This window comes from Molothrus aeneus, chromosome Z, assembly GCF_037042795.1.
Source record: "Molothrus aeneus isolate 106 chromosome Z, BPBGC_Maene_1.0, whole genome shotgun sequence".
Classification (NCBI taxonomy): domain Eukaryota; kingdom Metazoa; phylum Chordata; class Aves; order Passeriformes; family Icteridae; genus Molothrus; species Molothrus aeneus.
In genome coordinates, this window is record NC_089680.1 from 53,997,964 (window position 1) to 54,011,796 (window position 13,833).

The 13,833-nt window shown below is 38.5% G+C and overlaps 1 protein-coding gene across 1 annotated transcript in view; it reads right to left on the reverse strand.

Annotated features, from left to right (window-relative positions):
- The window catches only part of SNX2 (sorting nexin 2), a 29,757-nt gene extending 19,302 nt beyond the window's left edge, over positions 1–10,455 (reverse strand). Inside the window, exons 1-2 of the mRNA XM_066569010.1 lie at positions 10,336–10,455; positions 3,354–3,471 (exon numbers count right to left, since the gene is read on the reverse strand). Coding sequence (XP_066425107.1) covers positions 3,354–3,471; positions 10,336–10,443 — 226 coding nt within the window. The 5' untranslated portion in view covers positions 10,444–10,455. The remainder of the gene's footprint in view (positions 1–3,353; positions 3,472–10,335) is intronic.
- Positions 10,456–13,833: the final 3,378 nt, after the last annotated feature.

A 13,833-nucleotide genomic window follows, 5' to 3' on the forward strand; every position in this document is an offset into this window, starting at 1 on the left:
CTGACTTCAAAACTGTGGGTTCACATGCTTTTGTGCATTTATTTCTTGCAAAATAACTGAACAAGCAGATTCTAAAAAGCAGCAAGGCCTTTGCACAAACTCTTCATATCAGACACATTATATGACAATGGTCTGACAGACACCATCAGCTAGAAGCTGTTCTGTTCAGATGTGCCTGAAGAACATATCTTGTCTGGATCAGAGAATTATCACCTTTCTCCTGTCTCATTTCCCAAGAAAAAACCCTAAAGGGGGAAAAAAAACCCCACAAAACCAAACAACACAAAACCCCACTAAACAAAAAAACAACCCAATGAAAACAAACATCACCCCAGCCCCTAGAACAGTGGCTTTTCCTCAGGACACAATAGCTAGACACTTCCATAACACAACCCATTCCCAAACATTTCTGAGCTGAAAAAACAAAATAACAGTAATCTTTTACCCAACAGAGGAGAGGAAATATTATAGTTTCCCACTTTTTTGAAGAAGGTGACAAAAAACTGATAAAACTTTACAGATGAGTTCACCATCTACTGCTTTTCTATGAGCCCCAGAGGTAGAAAGCACAGATAACTGTGTCCTTCATGGGCAGTCCATGGCACATTTGTGCAGCTATACATTGACTTTTGGGTCAACATTTTGGAATACTAGTTCAATATGCAGCTCTTCACTGTACAATAGCAGGTTATTGACAACCAAGCTTTAAGATGCATCTCCAAATTCCTTAAGACACACCTAATACTGCCTCATTTGAAGCGCTGACCATTAAGGTCTCTGCATGCAAGAGCTCTACAAGGTAAGCTAAAGTAATTCTTCTGGCCAAATAATCAACATAGTGACTTTTATTCTGAGGGTGAACGTTTTTAAGTGGGTTTAGCAAGACAGTTTGCTTTGTTACAGAACAAGAACCACAAGAAAGCAGAAAAATTTACTCATCTCCAATGACAGCAGAAAAACTAATTTCTTCAATTTTTGAGACCCTGTTTTAATAGTTCAGTTATAAGTTGCCAGAGTAAAGGTAATGAATATCTATATTGCACATATTTTGTAGCTGCCACAGAAACACAAGAGCAAAGACATTTCAAGCATAATAAAAAAAGCCTAAACCATTTCCCAGGTTTCTGTCCTGCATTAAAGCCATAGAGAAAATTTGTACTGCTTCACCTTCTTTTCCATTATGCTGCAACATGAGGTGGAACAATGGAAAAGTTTTACTAAGTCTACAATAGCTATAGAGGCATACCATCACAATTTTTAGAAGTCTGAAAAACTATAATTATTTCTGACCCTGAAGAATGGCAATCACTCCTCTCAGGAGCCACAAACATGATTTCGTTTACCTGGATTTTAAAGCATCTACTAATTCAATATGAAGGAAAAACAGAAACTACAAAGCTGTGGAGCTTCATATTTTTCTCCTCTTCACTTAAGTGTTCCTATAGGATGTGCCAAGTTAAGATTCTTTGGAAAAGAATCTTAATTAATTGTCAAAGTAAAATTCTGTCACAATAATTTTTAAATTAAATTCTGCTTTCCTAGAAAGCCAGACTTTTGCAATCATGCTGGGAGCAAGAAATTAGCTATCTCATCTTGCCCTTCTCATGCTGTTTCTATACTGTCTAGCAAAACAGTCCTAAGAAAGAAAAGAATAGTTACACTTGTGAGTGCACAGCACTGAAACACAAATTCAACACAGTTTTTTCACAATGGCATTTCAGAATGGCAGTGACACAAACACTGAAGTTCATGACTTAAGTTCAGCAGCTTTAAACAAACTTTTTCCTTAGAACAAGAAATTGTGAAAAACATTGTATTTTATCTCATGCTCCATAAATCATATTTGTTTTTTCCTCTGTTTGAGAGTACTAGACTCTGTACTATAAATTGAACTTCAAAAGACCAGTCTCAGCTGAGGTAGAAGTGAAGTGCTAGATGCCTTCAGTTCAGTGCTGCAAGTGCTCAGAGAATGTCCTACATGGCAAAACCCAAACTCATTAAATCAATTCCTTGTGTTATTCTCACAGCATTCATTTCAGTTGAAACAATCTGGCTACAAACATTTGTCCCTTCTGTCTGACTCCTCTCAATATTTACTCCAGTCTCCCTTTTTCTTTTCTTAATATTATCCAAAGGAGAATCGGCTTTCTTAAAATATCCACTCCAGATGGCCCTGTGGTTATAAAAAGCTGGCTTTATATACTGAAGCTAAATAACCAAATTATGTACTAGTACTAGAAAGCTACATTGCTAAAGCACTTACGGTCTTTGTAAGCTATAAGGCAAAACAATTGCAGAAAAAGAGTAAGATCACCCCTCTATCCTTTATTCCTTTTTTCTTTTAAAACACTTTCAGAGAGGTACCAAACTTGTTAATACATTCTAACAGTGTCATGAACAAACAACTTCAAATACATGGAAATACAAATTATGGAAGTTGAGAACAAATGTAATGGGTATGTGAATATATGCATCTCTACAAAATAACACAGAACTAAAGGCTATAAAGTTTCTTTTGGAATGACACATCAGGTAACCAATGAGGATGAGATTACTGTATTCAAAGCAGACTGTCAGCTGACTAATGCAATATGAAGTAATAGGGAAAATGATAGTATTGAGATGTAACATTCAGAACCATCTTATGCACATAATATATTTCAAATATTCCAGCTCCTTTCTTGAATAGTTAATGTTCCCACAACTGTAACTGACAGCAACAATAACCCATGTTATGATAGTTCAAAACTGACACCGAAGTAGCAACTGATTTACGAACCTTTAGAAATGTTCTGTCTATTAACAGATCACTTATCAGAACTTCCACATCTCTTTCTAAAGCATGCAATACTGTCAACTGTCAGAGACACAATCATGCACTAGTAAAACTATAGGACTTGTCCCTTGTGCCAGTTTGTTACCTTTCCATTAAAACAAGAGTATTAAGAAGGAAATAGTTGCAATACAATCTGAATTACCTCTCTCTTTATAACTGGAAAAAAGGCTGGGACAGCTTATGCATGACTATTAAGTAGAAAACAAGAAAGTAACTTAAGTCGTGCATTTCCACACCAACAATTTGAACATTTTGAATCACAAAATTATAAAGACTATTCTTACTGTCAGCAGAACATGTTAGTGTCCAGCTTAACACCCACACTACACACTGGCAGTACACACCACAGAGAAACTTATAAACAAACTCAACTAACAACATTTTTCACAAGAAGAGACCTCTACAACACTGTCAGACTACTTTTAAGGTTTCAATCCTCCCTCTCAGAAAAGTACATTTCATTCAGTTCAAGGGTGAAATGGTTTGTGCAGGCAGGCTAGAAGAAAATAGTCATTACCAGCAAAGAGATCTTCTCTGTCACCATCCAGCATGATTTCTGCTGGCTTTGGACCATTGGAGTTTGTGCTGAGGTCTTCGGCAGGAAGACTTGCTGGCTCTGGAGATGAAGGACTAGACTGTGTTTAAAAAAAAAAAAGTGAAATGATTATAAGAGAACAAGTTGCCATGTGTCAGTATATAAGAATTATTGCAACATTGTTTCATTGCAAAGAAACAAAAGATTTACAGAAAGGGAACTCTGTCAGCTATTTCCATTTCCCATTCCTAGCACAGCAACAATGAATAAAAGACATGAGCTAGTCAACAGCTATTAATTTCTTTGTTGGAGAGAAAAAAAACAGTCAACAGTTTCTTCAGGCTTATTAATATGAAACAAAAGCTACTACAGAATGACCTAGAATAAGTTTTTAGAAATGCCAAATGTAACTTGATTATTAGGTTCCTCCTGGAAAGGCTTGGATTTAAATCTGGATTTGTACATAGCCAAAAATCAATATGGAAATCTCCAAGTGCTCTGTGATTGAAAAGAATGTATTAATGCCATCCAAATAATTAAAGGCTGCTTGGAGCTGTAAGAAATTTTGTTAGCTTTGGAACAGGATTACTGCCACAGAGGATCACAGGATTACACTGTATTGTACATGGAAGCTGGGTTTACCAGAGATACAATTTTTTAATTCACTGAAGACTAGAACTTGCCCGGTTGAAGACACTAAGGAAAACTAAAGCAATACTGAAACCAGGCCACAAATGAGTATGTGTTACACATAATAGCTGAAGGTTTTAAGCAATTTCACAACTCAGAAGCAGCATACTTCAGAAGAAATGGTCTGCCTCTCCAGCCAGTGCTGTGTAGAAGTGCAAGTTCAAAACCTTGCATTCCAACTAGAACAGAAAAGCATGGAAATGCTTGATTTCTCAAAGCTTGAGGTTCAAAAAGGTTAAAGTTTTATCAGCAAAAGCAGTTCTTCACTGAAACATTGTAGGTACTCATTCCAAACCAGTTTTGCTGCTTTTTAGCTTTGAACAGCAATCCACTTACATTTTGATAGACTGGAGTTTTAGGACACAGTTGGGAATCCCCCGCTGCCACAGATGCAGAATGCATGGAGGTTTGTGCTTGTCAAGTCACTGCCATGAAAAACAGCCATAGGGAAGAAAAGCCTTCCTGAACCTTTATAGCACATCAGCAGAGAGCTTTCTGCTTTATCACTTAACTATGCTCTTGCTTAATGAATGGTGGAAGAGAGCCCCTGGAGAATGCTTATACCTTCAAGCTATTCCCTCAGTCTATCTTCTGAGTTTTATTGGAAGTAGCTATTTCAGTTACTAATGGTTATTTTTGACTACACCTGGCTTCTAATCACAAATCTATTCTATCAGACACAAAATTCACTTTGAACACTTAAATCTGATCAACCCAAGGAAAATATCTGCGTGCCTAAAGTTACAAGTTAACCAAAGGTCAATACAGAGGTATTCCCACTTTAAAGGGAGATACAGATTCCTCTAAGAATAGCTACAAATACATGCCACCAAGTCCGTTTCTGTTACTGAGCTGGGAAAGAGCCTGTCCAACGGCACAGAAAAAGCCAATATTTCTGCACTGGATACCAGGCTTCATAGCTGTAGTTAGTAGAACAATTACAGGCAGCTCTCTCCAAACCTCATATGAGAATATTTGCAAATGGCAAGGACTCAAACAGCCCTTATGGGCACCTTGAAAACCTGAAGAGGAAAGCTGACCAGATGGATATCCCATACCTTGTAAAACCATGCTCAGCAAAGCTATGGTGAAGAAGGACAGAGAGGATATCTGGAGTTAGAATACTTGTTACACTTCTCTCTTCCTGGAGATGGCTAAGCACAGGCCTGCCCATGGAAGAGGTGAAAAACTGCAACTTTTATTCTACCCATCAAATTCTCTTCATCTCTGTCTACTGGTCTTCTCATTTTTACCCTTCCAATTTTTCTCTCCCATGTCAGGGGGAGTCATGAATGCCAGACAGAAATAAACTTCAACAAGCTGACAGGTGACATGGTCCCTACTGGTCTATTAATCTTTCTGTGGCTCTTTGGTCCTTTTAAACAGCTGTGTTCTCAGACAAGATGAATTAAGAATGGGAACTAAATATATTCCCTAAGAGTTGTGACTTTATAAGAAAAAATGTGTAGAAGCATCTTAAAAATTATTCATGGTCTGAACACTGCATTAGCTTGTTTAAGAGTTTTGCAATGAAGTGTAGTTTCTTCTCTTCAAAATGGGCATAGTTCTCAGGGAACTACAAAAACCCAGCAAGGCACTGCCCTTATGTAGGAAAAACTGAGTCAATTTCTAATAACCGGATTATTTTGCACAGCCAGTGGGTCAGAAAGTGCCTCTCAGAAACCAAAGAAGCACCCATGCCTGTGAACAATACATTAAGCTGTTTCAGTTACCATCTTCTATGGATGAGAGCTAGAAGACAGGATCCCAGCTTTGCTTTTCTATCTCTACAAAATACAGCTAAAATGGCCAATGAAAAATGCCTGTCAAAGGAATCAGTAGTCAGTGCAGTGAAAATCTCTTTTATCAGACAACACATGGAGATGAGACTAACAAAAACCTCATGGCACAGACAAATAGCATAGCTGTTTAGAAACTTTAAATTTACTCGATGCCAAGGATTCACAAACTGTCATAAACACATCCATTTCCTGAAATGTGCACAGCTGTGAAATTTCTGAACAACTCCTGAGCTGAAGGTTTGGTGAAGCTTCCAATAACCAAGATACTCAATGAGGACATCCAGGTATCCAGGACAGTCAGGATCCTGCCATGTTTTTCTTGAAAACAAGTTTCTGATAAGATGCCCATGGGCCCATTCCAATTTGCAACATCAGTAACAAGCTCTATTTTCTGTTCTTTTATTGTTCCTTACATCTGGAGGCAATAACCAAGTATTTTACAGCTCTGACTTATGAAGAAACAAGAATAAGTTCTTGCATTTTCGGCTGGTTGAAATTATAGCTCTAGACATTTGGACATCCTCCTTTCTCTTAATAGTAGGGTACCCCCAAACTAGCTCTGCTTGCATGAGCCCCTCCTAGCTTCCCTCAGTCAAAACACAGAGGGCTGACAGAAGGTGGCCATCATCATATTCTAGTTGTTCAGGTTAACCCAGCTCACTGTCTGAAACAGGGTTACAGGAGCTCACAAATCACAGCATTGGCAGAGACAACACACTCAACATCAGGACAGTCTCATTTGCAGCAGAAAGGAAGATGACACAAGCAGCCACATTGGAATGAATTTCCACATACTTCCGTTACAGCCTAGATTTAACATCAAGCAACAAGACACACATTTTCAGTAAAATTACATCAATTAATCTTGGATACAGACTTAGCTTTCTGCAAAGGTATAGTACAGTATTGAAGGACTTAGTGCTTTTCTCTCTGATATTCCAATGGGAGCTTTACTGCTTCCACAGTAACGGCCACTGTTAAACTGAATGGATATTATTAAAGCCATCTAGACTTCTGTGGCTATCTAGTGTTTTGCCTCATGTACAAAAAACAAATAGATACTGCAGATCTTTGACATAAACAGATCAACTGGCAATGAGATTATTACACATCCTGCCCTAAATTACAGTCCTTGATAAATTACCACATCTACTACTTACTGATTATTTTAAAGTTTCTCCATGTATTTTTCCATTAAAAAAACTTAAAACACCAATAAACAGGAGTATGGGAATGAAAACGTATGTTTGAATGAGTAGACGGCAGCCTAGGTTCCTCTGTTTACATGGCAACTTCATGAAAGACAGACTGGCAGTACAGAGATAAGTGAGAAGTTTAGGAAAAGTGAAATAAGAAATGGTGTGATATATAAACAAGAAAGATGACAAAGACTGGTGCATGAAGGAGGAAGAAGGTAGAAATGGTGAAAAGAGAGTAACAGTGACCATTTTTTCAGAAAATCTAATGTATATCTTACACGTATGTCACCAAATTTGACTTTCATGCAGTTGTTTGTGGACCCTTCTAATGGGAGCAGAGTACACAAAAAGCAAATTAGCTTGTTGATTAAACTTGTAATACAGAGTGATTCTTCTCATAATGCACAATTAACTTCCAGAACTTCTTGCTGTGCAAATCTTGGATGCTGTTTTAAAAAAACCAAAACCCAACAATGACCAAAAAACAAAACAAAAACAAACCTCAAAAAAACCCACATCATTAAAAATACAAAAAAAAACCCAACCAAAAAACAAAACACCCAAGCAAAACCCCACCAAAATCCATGCACTTGAAATTTTAGCATGTAGGTAAAAGTCTACCTAGACCTCAGGAAGATATTGAGCTACAAAAACCTGACATCTAGGAGAGCACTGCAGATGCCAACCAGCACACATATAATAATATCACATGGAACTCACCACTGATTATCACTGTAAATGCAATTTTGGCTTAAACCATGTACATAATTCATCCCAGCTGTTCTCACTAATGAAAGCTACTCTGGCAGCTGAAGGGAAATCTCTCAGTAACCCTGTATGTAAGAGAGGCAGTGGTCCAGACTCACAATACAGTTGGCACAATGAAAACAAAATAATCATTCTCATTCTACTACTCATAGGCACTGTGGATACCTGACAGTAAAATGAGCATCCCATCAGCTCGGACAAGCTGCTGCCCAACCTAGTTCCCAGTTCACTCGTGTCCAAAGACCATAGGAAGGAAGACTTCTCATTCTCTGCCATACAGCAAATTTTCAAGTCCTAAAAGGTGTTTCCACTGCACTCCAGAAATCCCAGGAGTTACAGCTCAGCGAGACCTTTCTCGCTGACTTTCTACAATTGAGAGAGTTCAATTCAACACATTAACTTTTTTGCAACATGCACAGAGAAAATAATTTCTATTTGAAGCCAATGAAGTAACTAAGCCTCTCTGTACTTAAATGCTACATATTTGCCATTCACACTGTACAATGAATGTATATTTTGTCAAAAGCAACTTAGCTTGTGTTTTCCAAATGGAGACTTTGTTAATATGGAAGCTATTTGAAAGATGCATTAGAAAATACACAGTTTTTCCACTACACAATCAAATTATAGACAGGAAAAGCTCAGCACACATTTTGTGAACTGCAAAGAGAATGAAAGCAAGATAAAATAGGAAGGAACTGAAATTAATCATGCTAAAAGCAAATAGCTCCAAGATAAAGCATTTGGGAACCTTTTCAAAGTACCAAATCCCTCATGTAAGTTGGGTTTGGACCTCAGTGTCCCTTGCCGCTCTCTCACTTCTGGTATCAGCAACCGAATCCATGATTAGCTACAAAAGCATGACACCATTCTGTTGTTACTATACAACTCCCACTGCCACTTATAATCAGTTTGTCCATGAATATTTACCAGATTAAAGTAACACTCAAGACAAAAGTTTAACTAGGCCTACATCATCAGACAATCATTCTTCTCTGGACTATGGTACTCTATACACTGAATCCTCCAATTTATATTTAAGCTAGTAAGAAGTCCAAAGTCAATTTTCATCACCTCTCTCTTCCAAATCTGCAGGAAAATCACAAGATTAAGGCAGTTCCCTAAATGCTGATGCCAGAAAAAGCTTACTGACACAGCTTTTAAAAGCTTCTCTTTAAGCAACAAGGCTTCCCCTTTCCCCTTAGAGACTCTATCCCAAACAGACTGTGTACACAAACAAAGCAGCAGAGCAGAATTGTCAGCAATTGATACAAAGCCCATTTCTTTGCCAACGTTTGCAGTTAGAGGAGTTTCAGTAACTTTTTTATCTCATGGTAACTGTGACTTGGACAGTAAATCTATCTTATCTCCTGCAGCTTTAGTTCCTGACCACATCAATAAAAACATTGTTTGTGTTACACTGCAGTCTTTCTCCGTGCACTGAAAAAGACTCCAGTAATGCACACTGTGTCACACGGAGATGCACAGAAGTCTACTCATACAATTCTTGTCAACTGCTGATTCACATCATTTCTTATTCCTTCATTGCATTTTTCCCACAGATCTTTTTCTACCAATGCACAGATTATGCATCTATAAAAAGAAAGAAAAAAAGTAGCTTGAGAAAAGGTAAGTGACTTTAACATACATTTAAAACCCACTTTGTACACTGCAGGGTTTTTTCTTAAGGACAGACAACAGCCAGAGCAAAACCAGAGAAACATGCACCAATCCTATTTCTGTAAATGTCAAGGACAGAAAACTCTTCAGGAAAAGAGGAACAGAACAATTTTCTTTTTAGATGGCCATCAATGCACAGGAAGAATAAAGTTCTTCCAGAAGATACTGGCAAGACACGTAGGTGGAACGTGACCACAACAACGTGCCAAAAAGGCTCCCGCTATAACGAAGCGGGACACAAGCGTTTCTCATCTCTCCTCCAGCTTCTTTCCCGGCAGGTCCCAGCAGCTGCCGCAGCCCAGCACTGCGTCGGCTCCCTTGGAAAAAACCTCAGAGACAAATAAGTTTCTACAAGATCTGCAAACTGAAATGGAGTGAAGCCTCGGAAAGAGGCCAAACAAAGAAAATGGGTCGTTATTAATCCACTCAAAGGCGGAGACACACACACCCACACTCACACCCACACCCACATACCCCAGCGAAACTGGAAAGAGGTAAGGTGAGAATATTGCCCTGGCAGCAGAAGAAAAGGGTAAATGAAAGGAAACCGGAGGTACTTGGAGGAAAGAGGTTTGAGCTTCTCTTGGCAGCAGAACCCCCTTCTCTCCGTGACGGAAGCTCCGAGGAGCCGAAGCAGAGGTGTGCGGAGGGGCCGCGACCTGGGGGAGGCCAGGTCGGCAGGGGCAGCGGCGGGGCGGGGGCCCGGGCAGGAGCGAGGGGGGCCTGGGCAGGGAGAAGGGGGCCTGGGCAGGGAGGGGAGGGCCCGGCGGACGCCGGGTCGGCCACGGCGCGCAGGACCTGCAGCTGAGGGCGACCTCTCCTCACCTCCAGGGTGGACACGGTGCTGGTGAAGAGGTCCTCGCCGTCCTCCAGCTCCTCGAGGTCGGCGGGCCGCGTCTCCCCCAGCGGCGGCGGCTCCCGCTCCGCCGCCATCTTCCCCTCCGGCCCGGCCCCCGCGCTCACGTGACCGCCCCGCCGCCCCGCCGCACGTGACCGCGGCGGCCCGGCCGGGGAGGGGCCGGACAGTGCCGTAGGGCCTGCGGCATCCTCACAGCCGTCACGGCCCCTGCCACATCCACAGCCCCTCCCCAAAGCCCTGCCACATCCCCACAGCCATCACAGCCCTGCCACATCCACAGCCCCTGCCACATCCACAGCCCCTGCCACATCCACATCCACAGGCCCTTCTCAAACCAGTGCCACAGCACCTGTCACATCCACAGCCCCGTCACATTCTCAGCCCCTTACCCTTCCCAAGAAGAGGTAAAGATGCAGAATTCCCTAACTTAGCTTGGTTGGTTTTGGGCACTCATTAAGAAAGGTGTGTGAGAAGTTTATCTTCTTTGATTCAAAGTAGTATCGTAATTATAGTTGGGCTAAAGAGATCTGTGGACACAGAAACCTATTATAGGGTTTTTTTTATGTCAGAGGGGACAAGAAATAACCCAAAGATAACTATAGAACCTGGATTTTTAACTAATTGATGTTCAGGTTGAAAAACTGAATTAGTAAATATGTGTGGGAAAAGAACCAAAATTAGAGAAAAGTATTCAAGGAAATAAATTGGAAAACAATTAATGCTGCAGGAAAATTTAGAGGGACTGCAAAAAGCCAATCACATATGAGATTGTGATATGTTCTTCCTTCCAAAATCTTGCACTTCAGCTCTCCCTTAGGTTTTTCATATGCATTTGGGTACAGTTCACATCGAATAACTTCAGGATAAAAGGTAGCAATCTAATGAAAGCTATTCCACTTAATTTGGGCTGTGGCAGGAGATAATAAAAATAAATAGATGATTTTTCGGGCATTCTATCCATCTTTAACTCTTACACTAGGAGAAATTTAATGATGAGTGCCTATTTTCATTGCCAAGAGAGGAAGTTTATACTTACATAGATGCTTGACTTTAGACCAACTGTGATTAGGTGAGAAAATCCCATTCTGCAAAACATATGCACATAATCTAAATTATAAACTCACCAAGTTGATGAGCCTTAATCTTAAATGTAGCTTTCTGGCTGATTATAGTATTTATCATAATAAAAATTATAAATTAACTTGCAGAATTAACTTGAGAAAAAATAGTATTAATAATACTCCAAATAGTCCAAAATTAGCCTGAGAAAAAATTTCTTCGCTCCCTCCAGACACACTGGTACATGTCTGCTGCTGCTTTAAAAGAACCAGAGCCCTAAAGTAAAAGAAAACAAAAAACATACTCCAACCTACAAATATCTCTCAAAATGTTTGCATGTGCATGGATTATGAGAGCTAGGCACAAGAAAGATTTGTTTCAAATATTTCCAGTCATTTTTTAACATTATAGCCTCCAATCCACAGAGACTTTTTTTCCCCACTTTGTGGACATACAAGATAAAGGCATGTGAAAGCAATTTTTCATTGAAAATTGCACAGTGGATATGCATGAACCAGAATTTGCTTTATTTCAAGTTTCACAGCCCAAATGCAGCTGTAATTTGCATCATTTACAATTTTGCTGTAAACTGACTTGGGGCATCTGTCTACATTATAGCCAAACCAGGCAAAAGATAAGTAGGAAAAATGGAAAACTTCTAGCAAAATTGATTTCCACCAAAAAGCACTGTCTCTGGCTGTTACAACAATTAGTTTATCAATTTAATGTTGATTATGGCTTTCCCATTGAGGAATAGAAAATCTTGCAAAACAGCAATGCAGAAGAGTCTGGCACTGTTGCCACTAGAGCTGATACAGTATCTAATACATATATTTACTTTTCTTTAAGATATTTTCAGACATGTTAGGCAAAAATCTGGTTTTGCAAGATAATTCTCCTTTGACAAATTTTATTTCGCTCTGCTCTGACTAATTTTATCCCCTGGAGGCATAAATCTGGGCTTTGAAAAATCTATTTCCTTCAAGCTTTTAATTCAAGTGATAACAGATGCTAAAGACAGACTAAGAAAAAAAATATTAATCTCTCAAGAGTGTTGAGAAAGTGATCAACATAGTTTCTAAATAAGTTAATAAACACATTTTCAAACTTCTTCATAAGAAAACAGCTTCAACAGCTCAGTGAAGTAATAAGTTAGGAGGAATCCATTGATGAATAGATGGGAACTTAAGTAACAAACCATTGAAATTAAATTGATATCTTAGAAGGGATTTTTTAAATGCTTGGCCTGCATAAACTACAAATTTAGCTACAGAGAGGGTGTGTGGCTTTCTAATAATCTATTTATCTATTTTACATTGCATACTACAGTATATTTTATTTGCCTTAATTTTGTGTTGCATATATCAAAAAACAGGGCACCAAGCATCTCATTTCAATAACAGAGGTTACAAATATGATTTGGCAATAAGATAATTAATGAAATCACTGAATCTGCTTAGAAATAATTTTTGTGTAAACTGAAAGTGATACTAATAAAATTCAGCATGACTATTCTAGAGTAGCCCATAGTGGGATTGTTTTAACTTCAACCCATAAAAAACCCAGCACCACCATAAGGAAGTTCATTCTATCTTAGGTGTATTTTCACTTTCAGATAAAGACAGATAGTTAAGAGCTTTTGCTTACCTATTTTTAAGCATAATATTGAATTTCCTTTAATGTAAGTATCCTCAGTTTTATGTTTCCCTTTTACTTAGGAGATACACACCTTCAAAGAGGAATCCCAATTTACTCTAGATCATCCTCCCTATCTCTTGTACCTCTTTTAAATGATCGTACACGAAACTTATAGAAACTGTCACCTTACCTTTGGTCCTTTTCTTGGGTAACTGAGGTAGATGTCTACTTTGGCACAAGCTACATTTTAGCCTTTTTAGCTTTGATCTTAATTTTTTTACAAAAATATGCATTTTTTACAAAAATGGAAAAATCCACTATAAATCAATACAAGAGAGTGAAAGGATGTGGAGGTAAATATATATCACTGCATATAGATGAAGTACTTATATATAGTGTATAGTCTATATTTGTGAAGTATAGAGACTATATATAGCCTCTCTATATATTCTCTCATTTGAGTACTATATATGTACACACTCTCAAAATATCTATATATATACTCTTCTGGTATACAAAATATAATTCTATCCATGTATATCTATCACTATGTATTTTATATATATATATATATATATATATATATATATATATATATATATATATATATATATATATAATTCAAAAGAGAATTAAATTAAATAAATATTAATTGAAACAAAAAAAGCTTTTTGTGGAGATCACCAAGTTGTCTTCCTGATGTTGCTAGTGTACTGGCACAATCATATAAAGATAGTGGACTAATATCTCAGTTCCTCCTTTTTTTG